Genomic DNA, 19,336 nt, shown 5'->3' with positions numbered 1-19,336 from the left:
GGCGACAGGCATCGGGCCCCCAGGCGGGGCGACAGGCATCGGGCCCCCAGGCGGGGCGACAGGCATCGTGCCCCCAGGCGGGGCGACAGGCATCGTGCCCCCAGGCGGAGCGGCGGGCGCCGGACCCCCAGGCGGAGCGACAGGTCTCGGGCCCTCAGGCGGAGCGGCGGGCGCCGGACCCCCAGGTGGAGCGACAGGTCTCGGGCCCTCAGGCGGAGCGGCGGGCGCCGGACCCCCAGGCGGAGCGACAGGTCTCGGGCCCTCAGGCGGAGCGGCGGGCGCCGGACCTCCAGATGGAGCGACAGGTCTCGGGCCCTCAGGCGGAGCGGCGGGCGCCGGACCCCCAGGCGGAGCGACAGGTCTCGGGCCCTCAGGCGGAGCGGCGGGCGCCGGACCCCCAGGCGGAGCGACAGGTCTCGGGCCCTCAGGCGGAGCGGCGGGCGCCGGACCCCCAGGCGGAGCGACAGGTCTCGGGCCCTCAGGCGGAGCGGCGGGCGCCGGACCCCCAGGCGGAGCGACAGGTCTCGGGCCCTCAGGCGGAGCGGCGGGTGCTGGACCCCCAGGAGGAGCGACAGGTCTCGGGCCCTCAGGCGGAGCGGCGGGCGCCGGACCCCCAGGCGGAGCGACAGGTCTCGGGCCCTCAGGCGGAGCGGCGGACGCCGGACCCCCAGGAGGAGCAACAGGTCTCGGGCCCTCAGGCGGAGCGGCGGGCGCCGGACCCCCAGATGGAGCGACAGGTCTCGGGCCCTCAGGCGGAGCGGCGGGCGCCGGACCCCCAGGTGGAGCGACAGGTCTCGGGCCCTCAGGCGGAGCGGCGGGCGCCGGACCCCCAAGCGGAGCAACAGGTCTCGGGCCCCCAGGCGGAGCGGCGGGCACCGAGACACCAGGCACGACAGTGGGCTCCGAGTCAACTGGTATGACCGCAGGCACTGGGTCAGACATTGGATGGTCTGGCTGGACAGCGGGCATCGGGTCACCAGGCATCAGGTCATTTGGCTCGACCGCGGGCACCGCGTCATCTGGCAAGGCAGTGGGCTCCGAGTCAACTGGTATGACCGCGGGCACTGGGTCAGACATTGAATCGTCTGACTGGACAGCGGGCATCGGGTCACCAGGCATCAAGTCATTTGGCTCGACAGCGAGCACCGCGTCATCTGGCAAGGCAGTGGGCTCAGAGTCAACTGGCATGACCGCGGGCACCGGGGCAGACATTGAATCGTCTGGCTGGACAGCGGGCATCGGGTCACCAGGCATCAGGTCATTTGGCTCGACAGCGGGCACCGCGTCATCTGGCAAGGCAGTGGTCTCCGAGTCAACAGGCACGACAGTGGGCACCGGGTCATCAGGTACCGGATTGTCTGGCTCGACAGCGGGCATCGGGTCATCAGGTATGACAGCGGACACTAGGTCACCAGGCATCAGGTCATTTGGCTTGCCAGCGGGCACCGCGTCATCTGGCAAGGCAGTGGGCACCGAGTCACCAGGTACGACAGCGGGCTCTGAGTCAATTGGCACGACAGCGGGCACCGGATCAGGTACCGGATCATCTGGATCAACAGCGGGCATCGAGTCAACTGGCCTAATAGGATCGTCAGGCTGGATCAGTTCATCATGCTGGGTAGAGGCCTTAGGCCGAGTAGAGGCATCAGGCCGAGTAGAGGCTTCAGGCCGAGTAGAGGCATCAGGCCGAGTAGAGGCTTCAGGCCGAGTAGAGGCTTCAGGCCGAGTACAGGCATCAGGCCGAGTAGAGGCTTCAGGCCGAGTAGAGGCTTCAGGCCGAGTACAGGCATCAGGCCGAGTAGAGGCTTCAGGCCGCGGAGAGGCTTCAGGCTGAGGAGAGGCTTCAGGCTGAGGAGAGGCTTCAGGCTGCGTAGAGGCTTCAGGCCGAGTACAGGCATCAGGCCGAGTACAGGCTTCAGGCCGAGGAGAGGCTTCAGGCCGAGTAGAGGCATCAGGCTGCGTACAGGCATCAGTCTGAACCACGGAAGGCAGGCTCACCGGTTTGGATACTGGCAGGATGGTATTGGTTGGAAAGAATTTTCGCTTTTTTCTGGTTTTAACTACTGGAGCACTGCAAGTAAACGCAGGTCTGCAAACGAATGGAGCAGCTGGAGACAGAGAAGAACTGGAGGATGGAACAGGAGAGGGAGCAGTTGCTACAGAGGGCTTTTTTACAGGGTTAAAGGCAGGATAGGTGCAGCGAGTGGGAACAGGGTACTGACATGCGGTAGATAGCCAAGTATACTGGGCTGTAACTGGAGGAGCTGGTGGGAATACAGGAGTAGAGTTAGAAGCAGGACTGGGTCTTTGTAAGCTGACTGAGGCTGGGTGCAACAAATCTGTCCATGTCTGCAGTAGGGGTTGAACAAAGCTGAGCTTACACAAAGCCTGTCTGGTCAATGACTGCACTGCGTTTATACAATCTCTCAGTGTCTGTGGTGAACATGTGGAATAACGCTCCAGAAAGTAACCCACATCATCCTCTAATAACCACACCAGGGACTCTACCTGGTCTGCACTAAATGGTGGCAAAAATTCATCCCTGCATTCGGGGGAACCAGATGAAACCAACTCTGCACAAACCTCAATCAATGGCTGCACCTCAGAGAACACTGTGCCCTGATCTACTAGAACATGAGCGAGCTGTATACATTCTAGCAATTCATCCCGGGTATACTCCTTCAGAGTTTGATAAGCATACTCCCTGTCATCAAACACTAGCAGATATAAATACTCAACCTCATCCAGATCCATCCTTCCCATCAACAAGCCAAGATGGCTTCCCTGTGCAGCCACTTCTGGTCAGGATTGGCCTTGGTGTAATGTCAGGGCTCCCAGGTATGACCAGAGGTGTGTGACTGAAGCAGGGAAACGCAGACCTCAGATATGTTATAAACAATATAATTTATTAACACTAACAGTACAAACATAAACGCAGTGCAATACTAAAACATAATACAGTGCAAACAAACCAACCACCCACAGATGACAGTACATACAATGCAAGCGTCGTCAGGCAGGCCGGGTCAATATCAATTGGGCAGGTAGGTACAGGGGGAGCAAGCGGAGAATGGTCGGGGTCACAGGCCAGGTTCAGCAGGTAGAAAGCAGCATAGTAGAGAGGGTCAGGCAGAGGGATGGTCCGGGTCACAAGCCAGGGATCAGAACAGGTAGCAAGCAGCGTAGTACAGAGGGTCAGACAGAGGGATGGTCAGGGTCACAAGCCAGGATCAGAGCAGGAGAAGTCAGCAAAGGAACAGAAACAGGATGCAGGACAGATACAGGGCCCAGGACAAACACAACACCAAGGCAGAGTCTGCAAGTCTGGCCATCCCTTAAATACACCAGTATCATCAGTTCCAGGTGTTAGCTGGCTGAAAGGTTGAGTCTCTGATTGCTGGGAGCACCCGCTGGCCAGCCCTGGTACTGCAGATCAAAAGGCAGGTGAGACCCACCATTGCTGGCCAGTCCATTCCTAACAGATTGATTGTTAGAGGTTATTGCACATCATAATTGCTCACCCAATGGTTGCTAGAGGTTACTGCATGTCCTTACCACTCACTTACAGCACTTAAATACATCACACTGATTGGTTGCTGAATGTTACAACACCATCTCCTCACTGCCTGTACACCATGGACTGAGAAGGTTAGGGGACCCACCAATAGACAGAAAACTCCTAAGACTCCGGGATCAATGGCAGTGCTGGGCGGGAGTATGTGATCAGTGGCAGTTGTGGGGGGAGGGTTGATGGGATCAGTGGCAGTGGTGGGGGAATGGGATCAGTGGCAGTGGTGGGAAGAATAGGATAACTGGCAGTGCTGGGGAGATGGGATGAGTGACAGTGCTGATTGGGGGATGGGACCAGTCACAGTACTTGTGGGGATGAGATCAATGGCAGTGCTTGGTGTGGATGGGATCAGTGGCAGTGCTGGATGGGGATGGGAGGTAACATTTCTACACCAACCACTACTGTTAGGGGGGATTAAAACTGATGACCAATGTAAAGGAAATTTACACTAGCCACAGATGTAATGGGGAATTTGCACTGACCACCAATGTAATGAAGAATTTATACTAACATCCAATGTAAAGGGGGATTTTACACTGACTATCAGCAAGGTGTTGGTGGCTGGAACCTTGGGGGAGGGGGAGGCATATATAGATATGAATGCCACATTTCCGCCTCTATTTACATATGAATGCCACACTGTCAGCGCTATTTACATATGAATGCTACATTGCCACTGCTATTTACATATGACTGTTGTCTTTATTTACATGTGAATTCTGACATGGTCTGCACATGTGAGTCATCTGTATATGGCAATAGGACAGAGCTGGTCAGCATAAGTAAACAGCACTTCACACTGACATATCATGCACAGCCTGGGACAAAGACTTCCAGGGATAAGGGAATGCAAACCAGTACAGTTGGCAAGTATGGGACAGCTGCTTTGGGCCCCACAGCAATGACTGGGCCCAGGGCAGCTGCCCCTTTTGCCCCTCCTTAAAGACAGCCCAGGGTCATGGGTTTAGTAACACTTTAAAAGAGAAGTATGGACTTATTTTTTTCCCCCATTATACTTACCTAAGTGGATGTAGCATCGAACCAATGCTGCATCTGTTCCCCGTCAGCTCTAAGTGTGAGAACTCAGCGATCACATGACCGCTGATCACTGAGTTCTCACAGCTGCTCTGAACAGAGTGCTGTGACTGTCAGTCACTGCTGTCTGCTCTGCCCCCTACTAAGCTGTGGAGGGGGAGGGAGCAGCTTGATCAGGCTTTCAGCGGCTTGCTGAGAGGCTGAGCCTGGTGCTGCTCCAGACTCTGGAGTGGATCCTGACTTTGAAGTCAGGATCTTTCTCCAACCTGGACCAGCTGAATGACGTCAACCGACAGCAGGCTTCAGTCCGCTGTCGGGTGAAAGCGAGTCATGAGTGCAAAACAAACTGCACTCCTGTGATCCACAGAAGTGCAGCCAAAAGAGCTTTGGCTGTAATTCTCTTTTTAAGCTTAACATTTTTTAACATTTTTTAAAAGTGTGTAAATGTTTGCAATTATACTCACATCTTTCTTATATTTTTTACAGCCAAACTATGTCCCCCAGTAATGGATGACAGTGTAAGAGTTGTGTCCACCGTGTATGGTGAAGAATATACAGCAGGCCATGTAATAAACCTTCAGTGCAAAAATCCAAATAATAAACTTAATGGGCCATCCAAGATTTACTGCACATCCAATGGAACGTGGAATATAGATCCACCAACATGCAAAGGTGTGTAAGAACAGCTGGAATTGTTTCTTATTCAGATATTTACATATAAAGACCATCATTTTGCACAGAAGAAAACATGACAGAGAGTACTTTGATTTAACCTGTAGGCCAAAAGTAGGTTTAGGTGGAAATTTTGAGGTGCATAGCATTACAGAGAAATGTCAGCTTTCTTGAAAATAGATGTGTTGGCCTTCTTGAAGTGTATGGAAATTAATTCTTTTTTGGTTTTGAATGGAGTAAGAAAGGGGGAGTGGGGAACCTTGTGTCAAGTTTTATTGATGTCTGTGTTTCCACTGGGGAGATCCACTCTCTTTTCATCTAAGGGTTGTCACCAGAACAAAGGCAAGGATACATTTTCCAATGGGGACAATGGTTCTGGTGACAATTATCTAAGATGGCAAGTACCCTCATTTTTTAGAGATTTTCTTTCATTTCCTATTGCATCCCTAGGACAGGAAGTGAGGATATGACTGTTGTATAAAGAGATAAAAATATAGGAGACTTCAATAGAATACTAAGATTTTGACTTTCTTGGCTACAAGCAAAAATCTTCAGGTTTCTGTCCTCCAGTTTTCATACAGAACCCATAGGTCTGATATACACATACAGGTGAAACTAGAATTAGTTAAAAAATTAGAATATCCTGCAAAAGTTCATTTATTCCAGTAATGCAACTTAAAAGGTGAAACTAATATATGAGATAGACTCATTACATGCAAAGCAAGATAGTTCAAGCCGTGATTTGTCATAATTGTGATGATTATGGCTTACAGCTCATGAAAACCCCAAATCCACAATCTCAGAAAATTAGAATATTACATGCAATCAATAAAACAAGGATTGTACATAGAACAATATCGGACCTCTGAAAAGTATAAGCATTCATATGTACTCAGTACTTGGTTTGGGCCCCTTTTGCAGCAATTACTGCCTCAATGCGGTGCGGCATGGAAGCTATCAGCCTGTGGCACTGCTGAGGTATTATGGCAGACCAGGATACTTCAATAGCGGCCTTCAGCTCTTCTGCAGTGTTCGGTCTCATGTCTCATCTTTCTCTTGGCAATGACCCATAGATTCTCTATGGGGTTCAGGTCAGGCGAGTTTGCTGGCCAATCAAGCACAGTAATCCCACGGTCCTTGAACCAGGTTTTGGTGCTTTTGGCAGTGTGGGCAGGTGCCAAGTCCTGCTGGAAAATGAAGTCAGCATCCCCATAAAGCTCGTCTGCGGAAGGAAGTATGAAGTGTTCCAAAATCTCCTGGCAGACGGCTGCGTTGACCCTGGACTTATTGAAGCACAGTGGACCAACACCAGCAGATGACATGGCTCCCCTAATCAACACAGACTGTGGAAACTTCACAGTGGACTTCAGGCATCTTGCAGTGTGTGCTACTCCATTCTTCCTCCATACTCTGGGTCCTTGGTTGCCAAATGAGATGCAAAAGTTGCTCTCATCAGAAAAGAGGACTTTTGGCCACTGAGCAACAGACCAGGTCTGTTTTTCTTTAGCCCAGGTAAGACGCTTCTGACATTTGTTGTTCAGGAGCAGCTTGACAAGAGGAATACGACATTTGAAGCCTATGTCCAGGATCCGTCTGTGTGTGGTGGCTCTTGATGCACTGACTCCAGCCTCACTCCACACAAAACAGACACCATTCTTTGCAAATTATGGATTTCATCCTTCCTTCCTGCCAGATTTGCCTCAACAATCTTCAGTACCAGCTGTGCAGGATCGCCTGGAATTTTGGAGGTCCAATAAACAGTTCCTACAAGAAGCATTGCTAACTCTCAAGCAAACAATAAAAGGTTTTTTGATAAGTAGAAGAGGGGTAATCTGGATCTAGAACCTGGAGATAAGGTATGGCTTTCAACTACTAACTTAAAATTGGCCTGTCCCTCAAAGAAATTGGAACCAAGATATATCGGGCCTTTTTCTGTAAAGAGGAGGATTAATGCTGTAGCTTTTGAGTTAACTCTGCCTGAGAGCTTAAGAATTCACCCTGTGTTTCATGTTTCATTATTAAAACGGACTATTTCAAACCCATTTCCTGATCGGGAACTAGAGGCTCGATCTCCACTGCTTGTTGAAGAAAATGAAGAATATGAGGTTGAAGCCATACTAGGTTGCAGGAAAAGGGGTCAGACTCATTTCCTCATTAAATGGAAAAGCTACGGCCCAGAAGAGAATTCTTGGGAACCTTCCTCTAATGTTCATGCGCCATGGTTGGTGCAGACTTACCTCCGCGTTCATCCTAAACAACGGACTATGGTTGGCATCCAGAGGCTGCCCCTAAGGGGGGCAATGTAAGGGAATTCCTGTACGGCAACTGGCTAATAGAAATAAGCATAGGCTCAAGCATGCGTGCAAGAATGCGCGCACACGGGTGCTCACATGCGGGAGCATGCCCACTGTTTCTGGCGCCAGACAGGCTATTTAAAGGAAGCTCTTACTCTCTGTCAGTGCTGACTGGTCTACAGCTACTTCCTGTTTCCTGCTGTATCCTGTGTGTATCAGTTACTGACCCGGCTTGCCATTGACCTGCTCTTGGATTCTGTTTATGCTTCTGCTCTTCGGTTTCTGATCCTGGCTTCCTCCTGACCACGTCCCTGTCTGATGTTTCGGTACCTCATCGCCTGCTCGTTACTGACCCTGGCTATTACTCTGACTACGCTTCTGGCTCCAGTTTGGGCTCTACAGTCCTGCCGAGTGCCTGTCCTGTCTGTCCACGTACACAGATCTTACAGTTCCAGTGGAGTGCGTCTGTAATCCCAGCTGGCTGTCCTGGCATCAATTCTGTTCCTGACTGGATGCCCATGACCAGCCGCAAGTTCCACAATCAATATCCACAGGCACTCGTGTTCCTCCTGTCCCTCGGCACCAGCTGTTTCACCTTCAGTGGGGCCGGGGTTGGAGATACAAGAGAGGCTGACCTCGTCAATTCAGACTTCTATTAGGTACGTGACAGTCGCCAGCGACTTCAGATAGCGTTAGCGTCAGTTACGCCCCTCCCAGATAGTGTCAGATTGCCCGTCAGTACACCAGTAATCACATTTAACCCCTTGATTGCCAGGAACACTCTCACATACACAATAAACCTCCATTGCTAGCATATGTACTCAGTACTTGGTTTGGGCCCCTTTTGCAGCAATTACTGCCTCAATGCGGTGTGGCATGGAAGCTATCAGCCTGTGGCACTGCTGAGGTATTATGGCAAACCAGGATGCTTCAATAGCAGCCTTCAGCTCTTCTGCATTGTTCGGTCTCATGTCTCATCTTTCTCTTGGCAATGCCCCATAGATTCTCTATGGGGTTCAGGTCAGGCGAGTTTGCTGGCCAATCAAGCACAGTAATACCACGGTCCTTGAACCAGGTTTTGGTGCTTTTGGCAGTGTGGGCAGGTGCCAAGTCCTGCTGAAAAATGAAGTCAGCATCCCCATAAAGCTTGTCTGTGGAAGGAAGCATGAAGTGCTCCAAAATCTCTTGGCAGACGGCTGCGTTGACCCTGGACTTATTGAAGCACAGTGGACCAACACCAGCAGATGACATGGCTCCCCAAATCAACACAGACTGTGTAAACTTCACAGTGGACTTCAAGCATCTTGCAGTGTGTGCCTCTCCATTCTTCCTCCATACTCTGGTTCCTCGGTTGCCAAATGAGATGCAAAAGTTGCTCTCATCAGAAAAGAGGACTTTTGACCACTGAGCAACAGACCAGGTCTGTTTTTCTTTAGCCCAGGTAAGACGCTTCTGACATTTGTTGTTCAGGAGCAGCTTGACAAGAGGAATACGACATTTGAAGCCCATGTCCAGGATCCGTCTGTGTGTGGTGGCTCTTGATGCACTGACTCCAGCCTCAATCCACTCCTTGTGAATGTCCCCAACACTTTTGAATGGCCTTTTCCTGACAATCCTCTCCAGGCTGCGGTCATCCCTGCTGCTTGTGCTCCTTTTTCTTCCACATTTTTCCCTTCCACATAACTTCCTATTAATGTGATTTGATTCAGCACTTTGGGAACATACAACTTATTTTGCAATTACCTTATGGAGGGTGTCAATGATGGTTTTCTGCACAACTGTCAGGTCAGCAGTCTTTCCCATGATTGTGATTCCTACTGAATCAGACAGAGACCATTTAAAAGCTCAGGAACCCTTTGCAGGTGTTATGGCTTAATTAGCTGATTAGAGTGGGACACTTTGAGCCTAGAATATTGCACCTTTTCACAATATTCTAATTCTCGGAAATTGTGGATTTGGGGTTTTCATGAGCTGTAAGCCATAATCATCACAATTATGACAAATCACGGCTTGAACTATCTTGCTTTGCATGTAATGAGTCTATCTCATATATTAGTTTGACCTTTTAAGTTGCATTACTGAAATAAATCAACTTTTGCACGATATTCTAATTTTTTGATTTTCACCTGTATATAGTATGACATTTTAATCCAAGTGTCTTCATTGTATTTCATACTCATGCACATTATTAAATGAAAAAATTAAACAACACAATATAAGTATAGAATTACATAAACCTGCATCTCACTGCACGTTATTATAAAATGCAGTAAAGGAGTGGTCACATATCCTTTGTGTTCCTCGAGAGGTAAACCTAATTTTTTTGTTATAATAAATGTGTTACATTATAAAAATGGGATTGCAAGCCCACCACCCCACCAGGGACCACCAGCCCACCACCCCGCCCTCCGGTGCAATGTCCCTCTGGCGAAACTCCGGCGACTCCTGGCCTACCACGACCCCTGAAGCCGTGGCCTCTCCTACCAGCCGCAGCAGACCACGGAGGAGCGCGAACCGCGAAGGGCTGAGGATCGTTGCCGCGACGCCCCGCTCCGGGCCCCGCAGATTGAAGGAAGCAGCAACCACCCCCGCTGGCACAAAGAGGGTAAGCCACCACTGGCCCCGACTGGGGAAGCCACCGCTGCCACATCTCCTTCCCACTGTGCTCCACTCAACCATGCCCCTGCCCCACACAGCCCTGAGCCCCGCTCCATCCGACGGAGGCGCCCACCAACGCCTAGCCCAGTGATGGCGAACCTATGGCACGCGTGCCAGAGCTGGCACGCAGAGCCATCTCAGTGGGCACGCCAGGAAGAAGAGGATGATGAGCGCGCATGGACCGGCCATCCAGATCTCGTCCACACTGGATCCCCATCAAACTACATTTCCCACATGTCTCTGGGGCCAGGGTGGGGGTGGACGAGAGGAAACGGCTCCAATGCGGCTCTGGCACCAGGGGTGATGTACCCGGGGATGGGCGCGGAAGAGAGGAAGAGGCTTCCACACTGCTCCCACACTGCTCCGGGGCCAGGGGCAACGTGTTCAGCGTGGATGGGAATGAGCTGCTGGGTTGGAAGCCACACCGACGCTGCCAGAGGTGAGATTGCTTGCAGTGTCATCCATCAGTGCCCAGCAGTGTCGCCTGTCAGTGCCCAGCAGTGTCGCCCATCAGTGCTGCCCATCAGTGCCATCCATCAATGATGCCCAGCAGTGCCATCCATCAGTGCCCAGCAGTGTCGCCTGTCAGTGCCCAGCAGTGTCGCCCATCAGTGCTGCCCATCAGTGCCATCCATCAATGATGCCCAGCAGTGCCATCCATCAGTCCCCAGCAGTGTCGCCTGTCAGTGCTGCCCAGCAGTGCCACCTGTCAGTGCTGCCCAGCAGTGCCACATGTCAGTGCCCAGCAGTATCGCCCATCAGTGCTGCCCATCAGTGCCACCCATCAATGATGCCCAGCAGTGCCATCCATCAGTGCCCAGCAGTGTCACCCATCAGTGCCCAGCAGTGTCGCCTGTCAGTGCTGCCCAGCAGTGCCACCTGTCAGTGCTGCCCAGCAGTGCCACCTGTCAGTGCTGCCCAGCAGTGTCGCCCATCAGTGCTGCCCATCAGTGCCCCCCATCAATGATGCCCAGCAGTGTCATCCATCAGTGCCCAGCAGTGTCGCCTGTCAGCGCTGCCCAGCAGTGCCACCTGTCAGTGCTGCCCAGCAGTGCCACCTGTCAGTGCCCAGCAGTGTCGCCCATCAGTGCTGCCCATCAGTGCCACCCATCAATGATGCCCAGCAGTGCCACCGATCAGTGCCGTCTGTCAGTGCGTCCAGGTAGGCAAGTGGTTAATTGCAGTGTTGGCACTTTGAAATAAAAAAGTTGGTTTGTGTTGCAGTTTTGGGCACTCGGGCTCAAGAAGGTTCGCCATCACTGGCCTAGCCCATTCCGGACATCGGCCTACACCACCTCCTGAGGCCGGGCCCTCAGCACCCCTGACACCGGGCCCTCAGCACCCCTGACACCGGGCCCTCAGCACCCCCTGACACCGGGCCCTCAGCACCCCCTGACACCGGGCCCTCAGCACCCCCTGACACCGGGTCCTCTGCACCTCCTGCCACTGTGTCCTCTGCGCCTCCTGACGCCGGGTCCTCAGCTACTCCTGACGCCGGGCCCTCAACACTACCCATCGCCGGGCCCTCAACACATCCTGACGCCGGGCCCTCATCACCTTCCGAAGCTGTGCACTCAACGCCTCCCGATGCGTGGCCTCCAGCACCCCTGACGCCGAGCCTACAGCACCTCCAGTCACCGTGTCCCACGGCTCTTCCAGCCGCCGCACCACTTTGCCCACCAACGCCGTGCCACAACACCCGGGGACGCCGGCCTACAGCACCCACAGACTGCAACCAGCCAGCTGCGGCCCCAGCCGCCCACCACTCCCACTCCCCTCCTACGATTGGACACTGATGAACTCTGACATGGCATAACGAACTCTCCCCACCCTGACGTCCTTTATGAAACCTCCCTCCTCTCCGACCCGATCAGCATTCTGCCCACCCTAGCATGCAACCTCCACTCCTCCTCCTCGTTCTCTTCTCTTCCATCCCCAAACTTGCCTCCCTCCACCCCCCTACTCCCCCAAAACAGCTCTACATCGCACCCTCACTTCTTCCTTCCCCCCTCTACGGCTCTCACCACCTCCTCCTGATACTCCACTTCCCCGCCGACCCACATGCCACCACCAACAGACCCACACGCTCCTGCACCTCCCGTTCCCATGCCACCTTCCTCACCCTCCTCTTTCTCCTAACCGCCGGTGACATCTCCCCACTCCCCCTCCCGGCACCCCCCTACTCACGCCAACCACCGCAACCCCCTCAATCTCATATCTGTCCCCACATCCACCCCTCCCCTCTCAGTTGCACTCCTGAACGCCCGTTCGGTTTGCAACAAGCTCACCGCCATCCATGACCTCTTTGTCTCCCACTCCCTCAACCTCCTAGCAGTCACCGAAACCTGGATCCAAGCCACTGACTTCACCTCCCCTGCTGCCCTCTCCTATGGAGGCCTCGTCTGGACCCATTCACCCAGACCGAGCGGCCGCAGAGGTGGTGGGGTCGGCATGCTCCTGCCACCGCTGAGCACCTTCCAGGTCCTCCCTAACTCCCCCTCCCTATCCTTCTCCTCCTTCAAGGCCCACTGCATCCGGCTCTTCTCCCCCACCCCCCTGAGGATTGCGGTAATCTATCGGCCTCCTGGCTCCGCATCCCTCTTCCTAGACAACTTTGCTGCCTGGCTTCCCTTCTTCCTCTCCTCCGAGCTACCGACCATCATCCTAGGTGACTTCAATATCCCCATCAACGTCAACAGCCCGGCTACTTCCCAACTCCTCCTCCTAACCTCCTCTTTCGCGCTCACACAACACACTCAGTCCTCCACCCACACCAATGGAAACACCCTGGACCTCATTTTCTCCCACCTCTGCACCCCCCACGACTTCACTAACACCCCCTTCCCCCTCTCTGACCACCACCTCCTCACATTCTCTATCTCCCCCTCTCGTAATTCCCCCCCCAAAGCATCTATCCCTCACCCGCAACCTCCGCAATCTGAACTCAACCCATCTTCACTCGGCAGCTGACCGTCTGTATGACAGTATCCTCCCTCTGTCATGCCCTGACCTGGCCACTACTGCGTACAACGACGCACTGTCGGCTGCCCTTGACTCCCTGGCACTCCTAACCACACATAACATCAAACCCCGACCGCTTCAACCCTGGCAAACTGACCATACGAAAAGTCTCAAACGACGCAGTCAGGCGCTGGAGCGCTTATGGCGCAAAACCAGATCCCCTTGCGTGTTCTCCCTCTACAAAGCCGCCTACCTCACCTACACCACCTCCCTCCACGCCGCCAAGCAAGCCTATTTCGTAACCCTTATCAATACCCTCTCCACCTGTCCCCGCCGGCTCTTCTCCACTTTCAAATCCCTGCTCTCCCCCCCCCACCCCCACTCAGCACCTCACTCACCGCCCACGAGATTGCCAGTCATTTCCTTAACAAGATTGACGCAATCCGTAAGGACATTGTCAACTCACGATCTAGCTCTCCACCCAGCCTCTCGCCCTCCTTCAACCCCTCAACCCTCCCCTCCCCCGACCTCATAGCCGCTCTACCCGCCACTATCCCTAACGCCCCACACACTATCACCTTCCCAACACTCCGCTCCTTCAGCCCAGCTAGCCCTGAGGAGGTCTCTAAGGTCTTAACTTATGCCTGCTTCACCACCTGCCCCCTGGACCCTATCCCCTCTCAACTCCTCCAGTCACCCCCCCCCATCATTTGCTCCCTCACCCACATCTTCAATCTCTCTCTCTCCACTGGCACTTTCCCCTCCCCTCTAAAGCACGCGCACATCACCCCCATACTCAAAAAACCCTCCCTTGACCCCACTGACCTTAACAACCTTAACCCATCTCCCTGCTGCCATTCACTTCCAAGCTCCTTGAGCGCCTGGCCTACAATCGCCTAAGCGCCCACCTCACTGATAACAACCTCCTTGACCCTCTACAGTCCGGCTTCCGTCCCCTGCACTCCACCGAAACTGCCCTACTTAAAATCACTAACGACCTGCTAACCGACAAAGCTAATGGCCACTATTCCGTCCTCCTGCTCCTTGACCTCTCCACGGCCTTCGACACTGTCGACCACCCTCTCCTCCTTGCTAAGCTGCACTCCCTTGGCATCAGGGACGCTGCTCTCTCCTGGTTCTCCTCCTACCTTTCCCAGCGCTCCTTCAGCTTCACCTATAACACTGCCACCTCCCCCTCCCTCCCCCTCTCTGTCGGAGTCCCCCAAGGCTCTGTCCTCGGACCCCTCCTCTTCATCTACACCTCCTCCCTTGGCAAACTAATACACTCCCACGGCTTCAATTACCACCTCTATGCCGACGACACACAAATTTACCTCTCCACCCCCCACATCACCCCCTCACTCTCCGCCTGCATCGCCCACCTCCTAAATGACATATCTGACTGGATGTCGCTCCACTTCCTCAAACTTAACCTGTCCAAAACCGAGCTCCTGGTCTTCCCCCCACCCTGCGCCCCCCCCGCCCATCCTCTCCATCACTACTAACAACGCCACCATCACTCCCACCCCACATGGCAAAGTCCTGGGTGTCACCCTGGACTCCCACCTCTCCTTCCTACCCCACGTCCAATTGCTTTCAAGATCATGCAGGCTCCTCCGCAACATCTCCAAGATACGTACATTCCTCACCGGACACTACCAAACAACTCGTACACTCCCTCATCATCTCACGCCTGGACTATTGCAACTCCCTTCTCACTGGCCTACCCAAATGAATGCTATCCCCACTCCAGTCGATCCTGAATTCAGCGGCAAGACTCATCCACCTCACCAACCGTTCCACATCTGCCACCCCCCTCTGCCAATCCCTTCACTGGCTCCCGATTGCCAAACGCATCAAATTCAAACTGCTAACCCTGACCTACAAAGCCATTTACAATGCCGCCCCAAACTTCCTAACCGACCTGATACCTAAATACCACCATACCCGTGCCCTTCGCTCCTCACAGGACCTTCTACTCTCTAGCTCCCTGGTCTCCTCCTCCCACGCCCGATTGCAGGATTTCTCCAGGACCTCCCCCATCCTCTGGAATTCCCTACCCCAGTCCATTAGACTGTCACCTATCCTCATCACCTTCAGGCGCACCCTGAAGACCCTCCTCTTCAGGGAGGCCTACCCCACCCTCACCTAACAACTGACCTCCTCCACTCCTCCTACCACTTCATTCCCCACAGCCATTTCCTCTTGTTCCATTTCCCCTCCCTCCTAGATTGTAAGCTCGAAAGAGCAGGGCCCTTGAACCCCTCGTGTATTGTATTGTTTCTGTCCTGTCTCATGTTCTGTACCCCTGCTGTTGTACAGCGCTGAGCAAACCCTTTGGCGCTATATAAATACTATATAATAATAATAAAAATGCCCCCTCTACCCACCATGTTATAGAGATGGGGAAAGGGGAAGTATTCTATAATCCTGGCGTAGGGGGACAACAATGGATACAATACAGTGAGTGAGGATCACTAGGTGAAAAAGAGATAGGGCTGAAAAAACTAAACTATTGCACCTACCACTTTTGTCTTTGGATTTACCTGCAATAGCATTTGTAATTTTGATTTGCCAAGCTCCAATGCTTGTCTCCACCCTTTTTCATATTGTGAAACCTGCCCTCTTATTCATAAAAGTGGGAGGATCATATGCTGCTCTCCAACATCTCCTCTCACAGTGGGTAATTTCCTAACTTCAGGAAAGGAGAGGTTTCGGGGGTTAAATTGTAACTTGTTAACTGCCCTGAAGGCAAAGGGAAAAAGGAGGTGTGCACCCCATTCTGGATCTGAAGATTCTCAATGGGTTCTTTTGAATTAAAAAAATCCTCATGGGGTCTGCCAGCTCAGTCGGTCAGTCATCACTTCCCTTTAGTCAGGGGACCTTCTTGCCTCTGTAAACATCAAGGTTGTCTACTTGCACATCCCCATCTTCCCCCCATATCAATGCTACCTGCATTTTATGGCATGCGACATTACCACTTTATTACTCTTCTTTTTGTCCTGTCCACTGTACCTCACTAAGCTGGTGACTCCTGTCCTAGTTCTGCTGTGCTCCTAGGGAGTTCCCCTTGTGGGATTACTGGATGACCTCCACCTGAAGGAACAGTCAGTCTAGACCTTATCTGCCAATGTCCATCAGACTGTGCAGAGGATAGATACCTAGCTACATAGTTACATAGTTAGTAAAGTCAAAAGATATTAGTCCATCTAGTTCAACCAATTAAAAAAAACACAAATAGAAAACATTCATATACACTATTTTATACTGATAGTTGATCCAGAGAAAGGCAAAAAATCCCCCAATAATGCATTGTCCAATTTGTTCCAGCAGAGGGAAAACATTCATTCCTGATCCCTTAAGGGACAATCACAGATTACATAGATCAACTACCCCTGGCATCAATGAAAAGGATAGAAGTTTTATCTCATGAAGTGAGCGCTGGAGTATCTGGGCCTTATTCTGTAAGATTTTCTCCCTCTGGACAAGCTGTGTGCCCTCCACTCCCATGTTCAGGTCCTACAATCCAAGAGATAGCCCACCTTTCTCTTTTGCATGTGGGTCTTGGGCATGATGGTAGCCTCCTTTTTGAAGCAGTACTGTACACCAATTTTCACCATAGACCTTTGCAACTGAATATTTTAGATGCTTGCGACAAGCAGGTTCGGTGTCTAGATTGTCCCAGTCATCCAACTTGCAAAATGAGGCTTGCCCTGGTGTTGTGGGTTTATGGTCCGGTTCTGTAGTAGGGGAAAATCTTTCTCCCTATGTCTTCAAAGGTATTTATGATGCCTGCTAGGGTCCTTTATGCCCTCTGTATCTGCTCTTAGTTGTTGATAGATTGTCAGCTTCGGATTACAACTAGAGGAATACAGCAATTTGGTTGTCCTTGCAACGCTGGACCTCTCGACTATGAGGCCACCTGATCAAAATTCAGTCAGACCATGTCAGGGCAGTGGCATACATCAACCAAGGGGACAGCAAAAAAAAAATAGAGGACCTCATTCTAGCTTGGGCAGAACTCCGCCTTCTGGCTTTGTCCACATTCCAGGTGTGGAAGATTGACAGGCAGACTTTCTCAGTTTTGGATGTCTGGTTCCAGGACAATGTTCTCTTTACCTAGAGGTGTTTTAAGATCTCTGTTACAAGTAGGGGACACAGACAAGGATCTTTTGGCACCCAGTTTCAACAAAAAACTGCATAGGTTTGTTACCAGTACAAGGCACCCCTAAACCTTTGCTTCCAAAGAAACTAATAGAGTGTAGATTGTGGAACATGTAAATGTTTGGGCATTCATTCAAGCAATCAAGGTTCAGTCCAAATTTGTGTTTGGACCAAATCTTAAGCTCATCCCTATTCTCCTTTTCAAAATTGGGCCCAGTAAAATGCTGTAGAATTGCTTTGTAAAATACTGTTTATGGAGTCAGTACAATATTTTACAAACTTATACATAAACAAAATTATATATATATATAAACCTGTGCTTATGAAAACTGTAGTAAATTGAAGTAAATAATCAATAATCAAAATAAAGTGTAAACATATGGCCTGCTCGCTCCTGAGGCAGGTCTGTGTTTGACAACAGCAGGAGCCAATGGTTCCTGCTGCTGTGTCTCAGCTAATGAGGAAAGAGAGACCCAGGAGAGCCAAGGCTCCCGTGAATGAATGCATGAAGGTAAAAAACCTTCACCCTTAACAACCACTTTGAACTCACTGATCTCTTCCTGTGAAATGGCAGTCTTCTAAAAGTACTTAAATATGGTGCATAGAATCATTACAATATTTTTGGCTGTTTTAAGTGAACTAGTTGTTTTTAATTATAATTTCCTAATTAAAAGCTGTCTAGTGTCTTTTCCTGAACCTATGACCTAGTAAAAGTGCTTACATACTATGTATGGAGTCAGTGCAATATTTTTAGCTTTTTCTGTGAAACAATACACTCTAATTTTTATTTCTTGATAATATATAACTTGTCTCTCCCTTCCTAAAGCTGCTTACATATTGTGCATTGATGTGTATTTTGGCTATTTTCTGTGAAATATTTTAGCTAAATTCAATACTAGATACACACATTTCATTTGATGGCTTCAGTAAGAAAAATCTATTCACTTATCCCTTTAAAACACTGTTGTATGTGTTAGTTATTACTGCTCTTTTTCATTGGGTTCCATCAGAGTCCATCTCTTTCCGTTATGCTATCAACACCCTTCACATTGTCAGAGGAGCCCAGGGATGTAGTTAAGGCCAAATTGAAAAGCTGTTTTACATCAGAGAAACATGTGCAGATAATACCTGATGAATGGGTCCTGCAAGACTCCAAATGTTTGCTTCATTTACAGTGATGTGATCACTGAATAAAGTTTTGGACCAGTTCTGGAGATCTGTGGTGTGCTGGTGATGTTCTATTGCTTTTATTATCTTCTGTTCCAGCAGGTGCTCGTTGCAGCACCTATTTGTATTGTGAACAGTGCATAGGATAATGAGAACTTATTGTTGCCATCCACACCCAAGCTGCAGGCCTTATCTTGCAAGGAAATTAAAAAATCACAGTTAAAAGCAAAGTTTAAGTAAAAAAATGTAAAGGTTGAAATTTGAAGTACATGGCTGTTGTGCAAAAGTGTGCAGTGATTTGCTTTACATAAACGGCAGCTTTGTCTGCTTCCACAATAAATGTGGAACCAAAGTGTGGTGGAGCCACACACCAGATTTAATAATGGAAATTTCAGCTATGGCAAAGACTGGGGCTAAATATGAGGTACTTTGGAGAACAAGGCTGTTATGTACATAAAGGTTAGCTTTACTTGTTTTCGCAAGATATTTGTCAAACTAAAGACACCTAGTGGAAGGGGTGGCCAACATTTTCCTATCTTTTCCCGCTTTAGCTGTGCCTATAGTGCAGTGGATCCAGCCACCATCAGCAAATGTAGCAAAGAGCTTCATTGTCAGTCATCCTCAGAATGGGGGATTTTGGTTTCCCTCTTAGATATTAGCATAGACCCCCCCATGTTTTTCCCTTTGTATCAGGAAAAGATGAAACAACCACTAAGAAGTTACTCCAAATTCATTCTTCCACTTTACTGCCAGCACTGCCAACCTTCCTCCACCTCACTTCCAGCACACTAACCATCCCCCTCCTTGTTACTGC

General features: G+C 51.0%; 1 protein-coding gene across 4 annotated transcripts in view; it reads left to right on the top strand.

Moving 5' to 3' along the window:
* The window catches only part of LOC149450909 (coagulation factor XIII B chain-like), a 168,708-nt gene that overhangs the window by 111,635 nt on the left and 37,737 nt on the right, over positions 1 to 19,336 (top strand). For all 4 annotated transcript variants that reach the window (XM_089691274.1, XM_089691273.1, XM_089691276.1 and 1 more), the window contains one exon: positions 5,093 to 5,278. In XM_089691274.1, coding sequence (XP_089547400.1) covers positions 5,093 to 5,278 — 186 coding nt within the window. The remainder of the gene's footprint in view (positions 1 to 5,092; positions 5,279 to 19,336) is intronic.

Source organism: Staurois parvus, unplaced genomic scaffold (genome assembly GCF_062004578.1).
Source record: "Staurois parvus isolate SC_StPar_1 unplaced genomic scaffold, SC_StPar_1.0 ptg000560l, whole genome shotgun sequence".
Taxonomy (NCBI): Eukaryota; Metazoa; Chordata; class Amphibia; order Anura; family Ranidae; genus Staurois; species Staurois parvus.
This window is presented reverse-complemented; position numbering and strand designations above follow the sequence as displayed.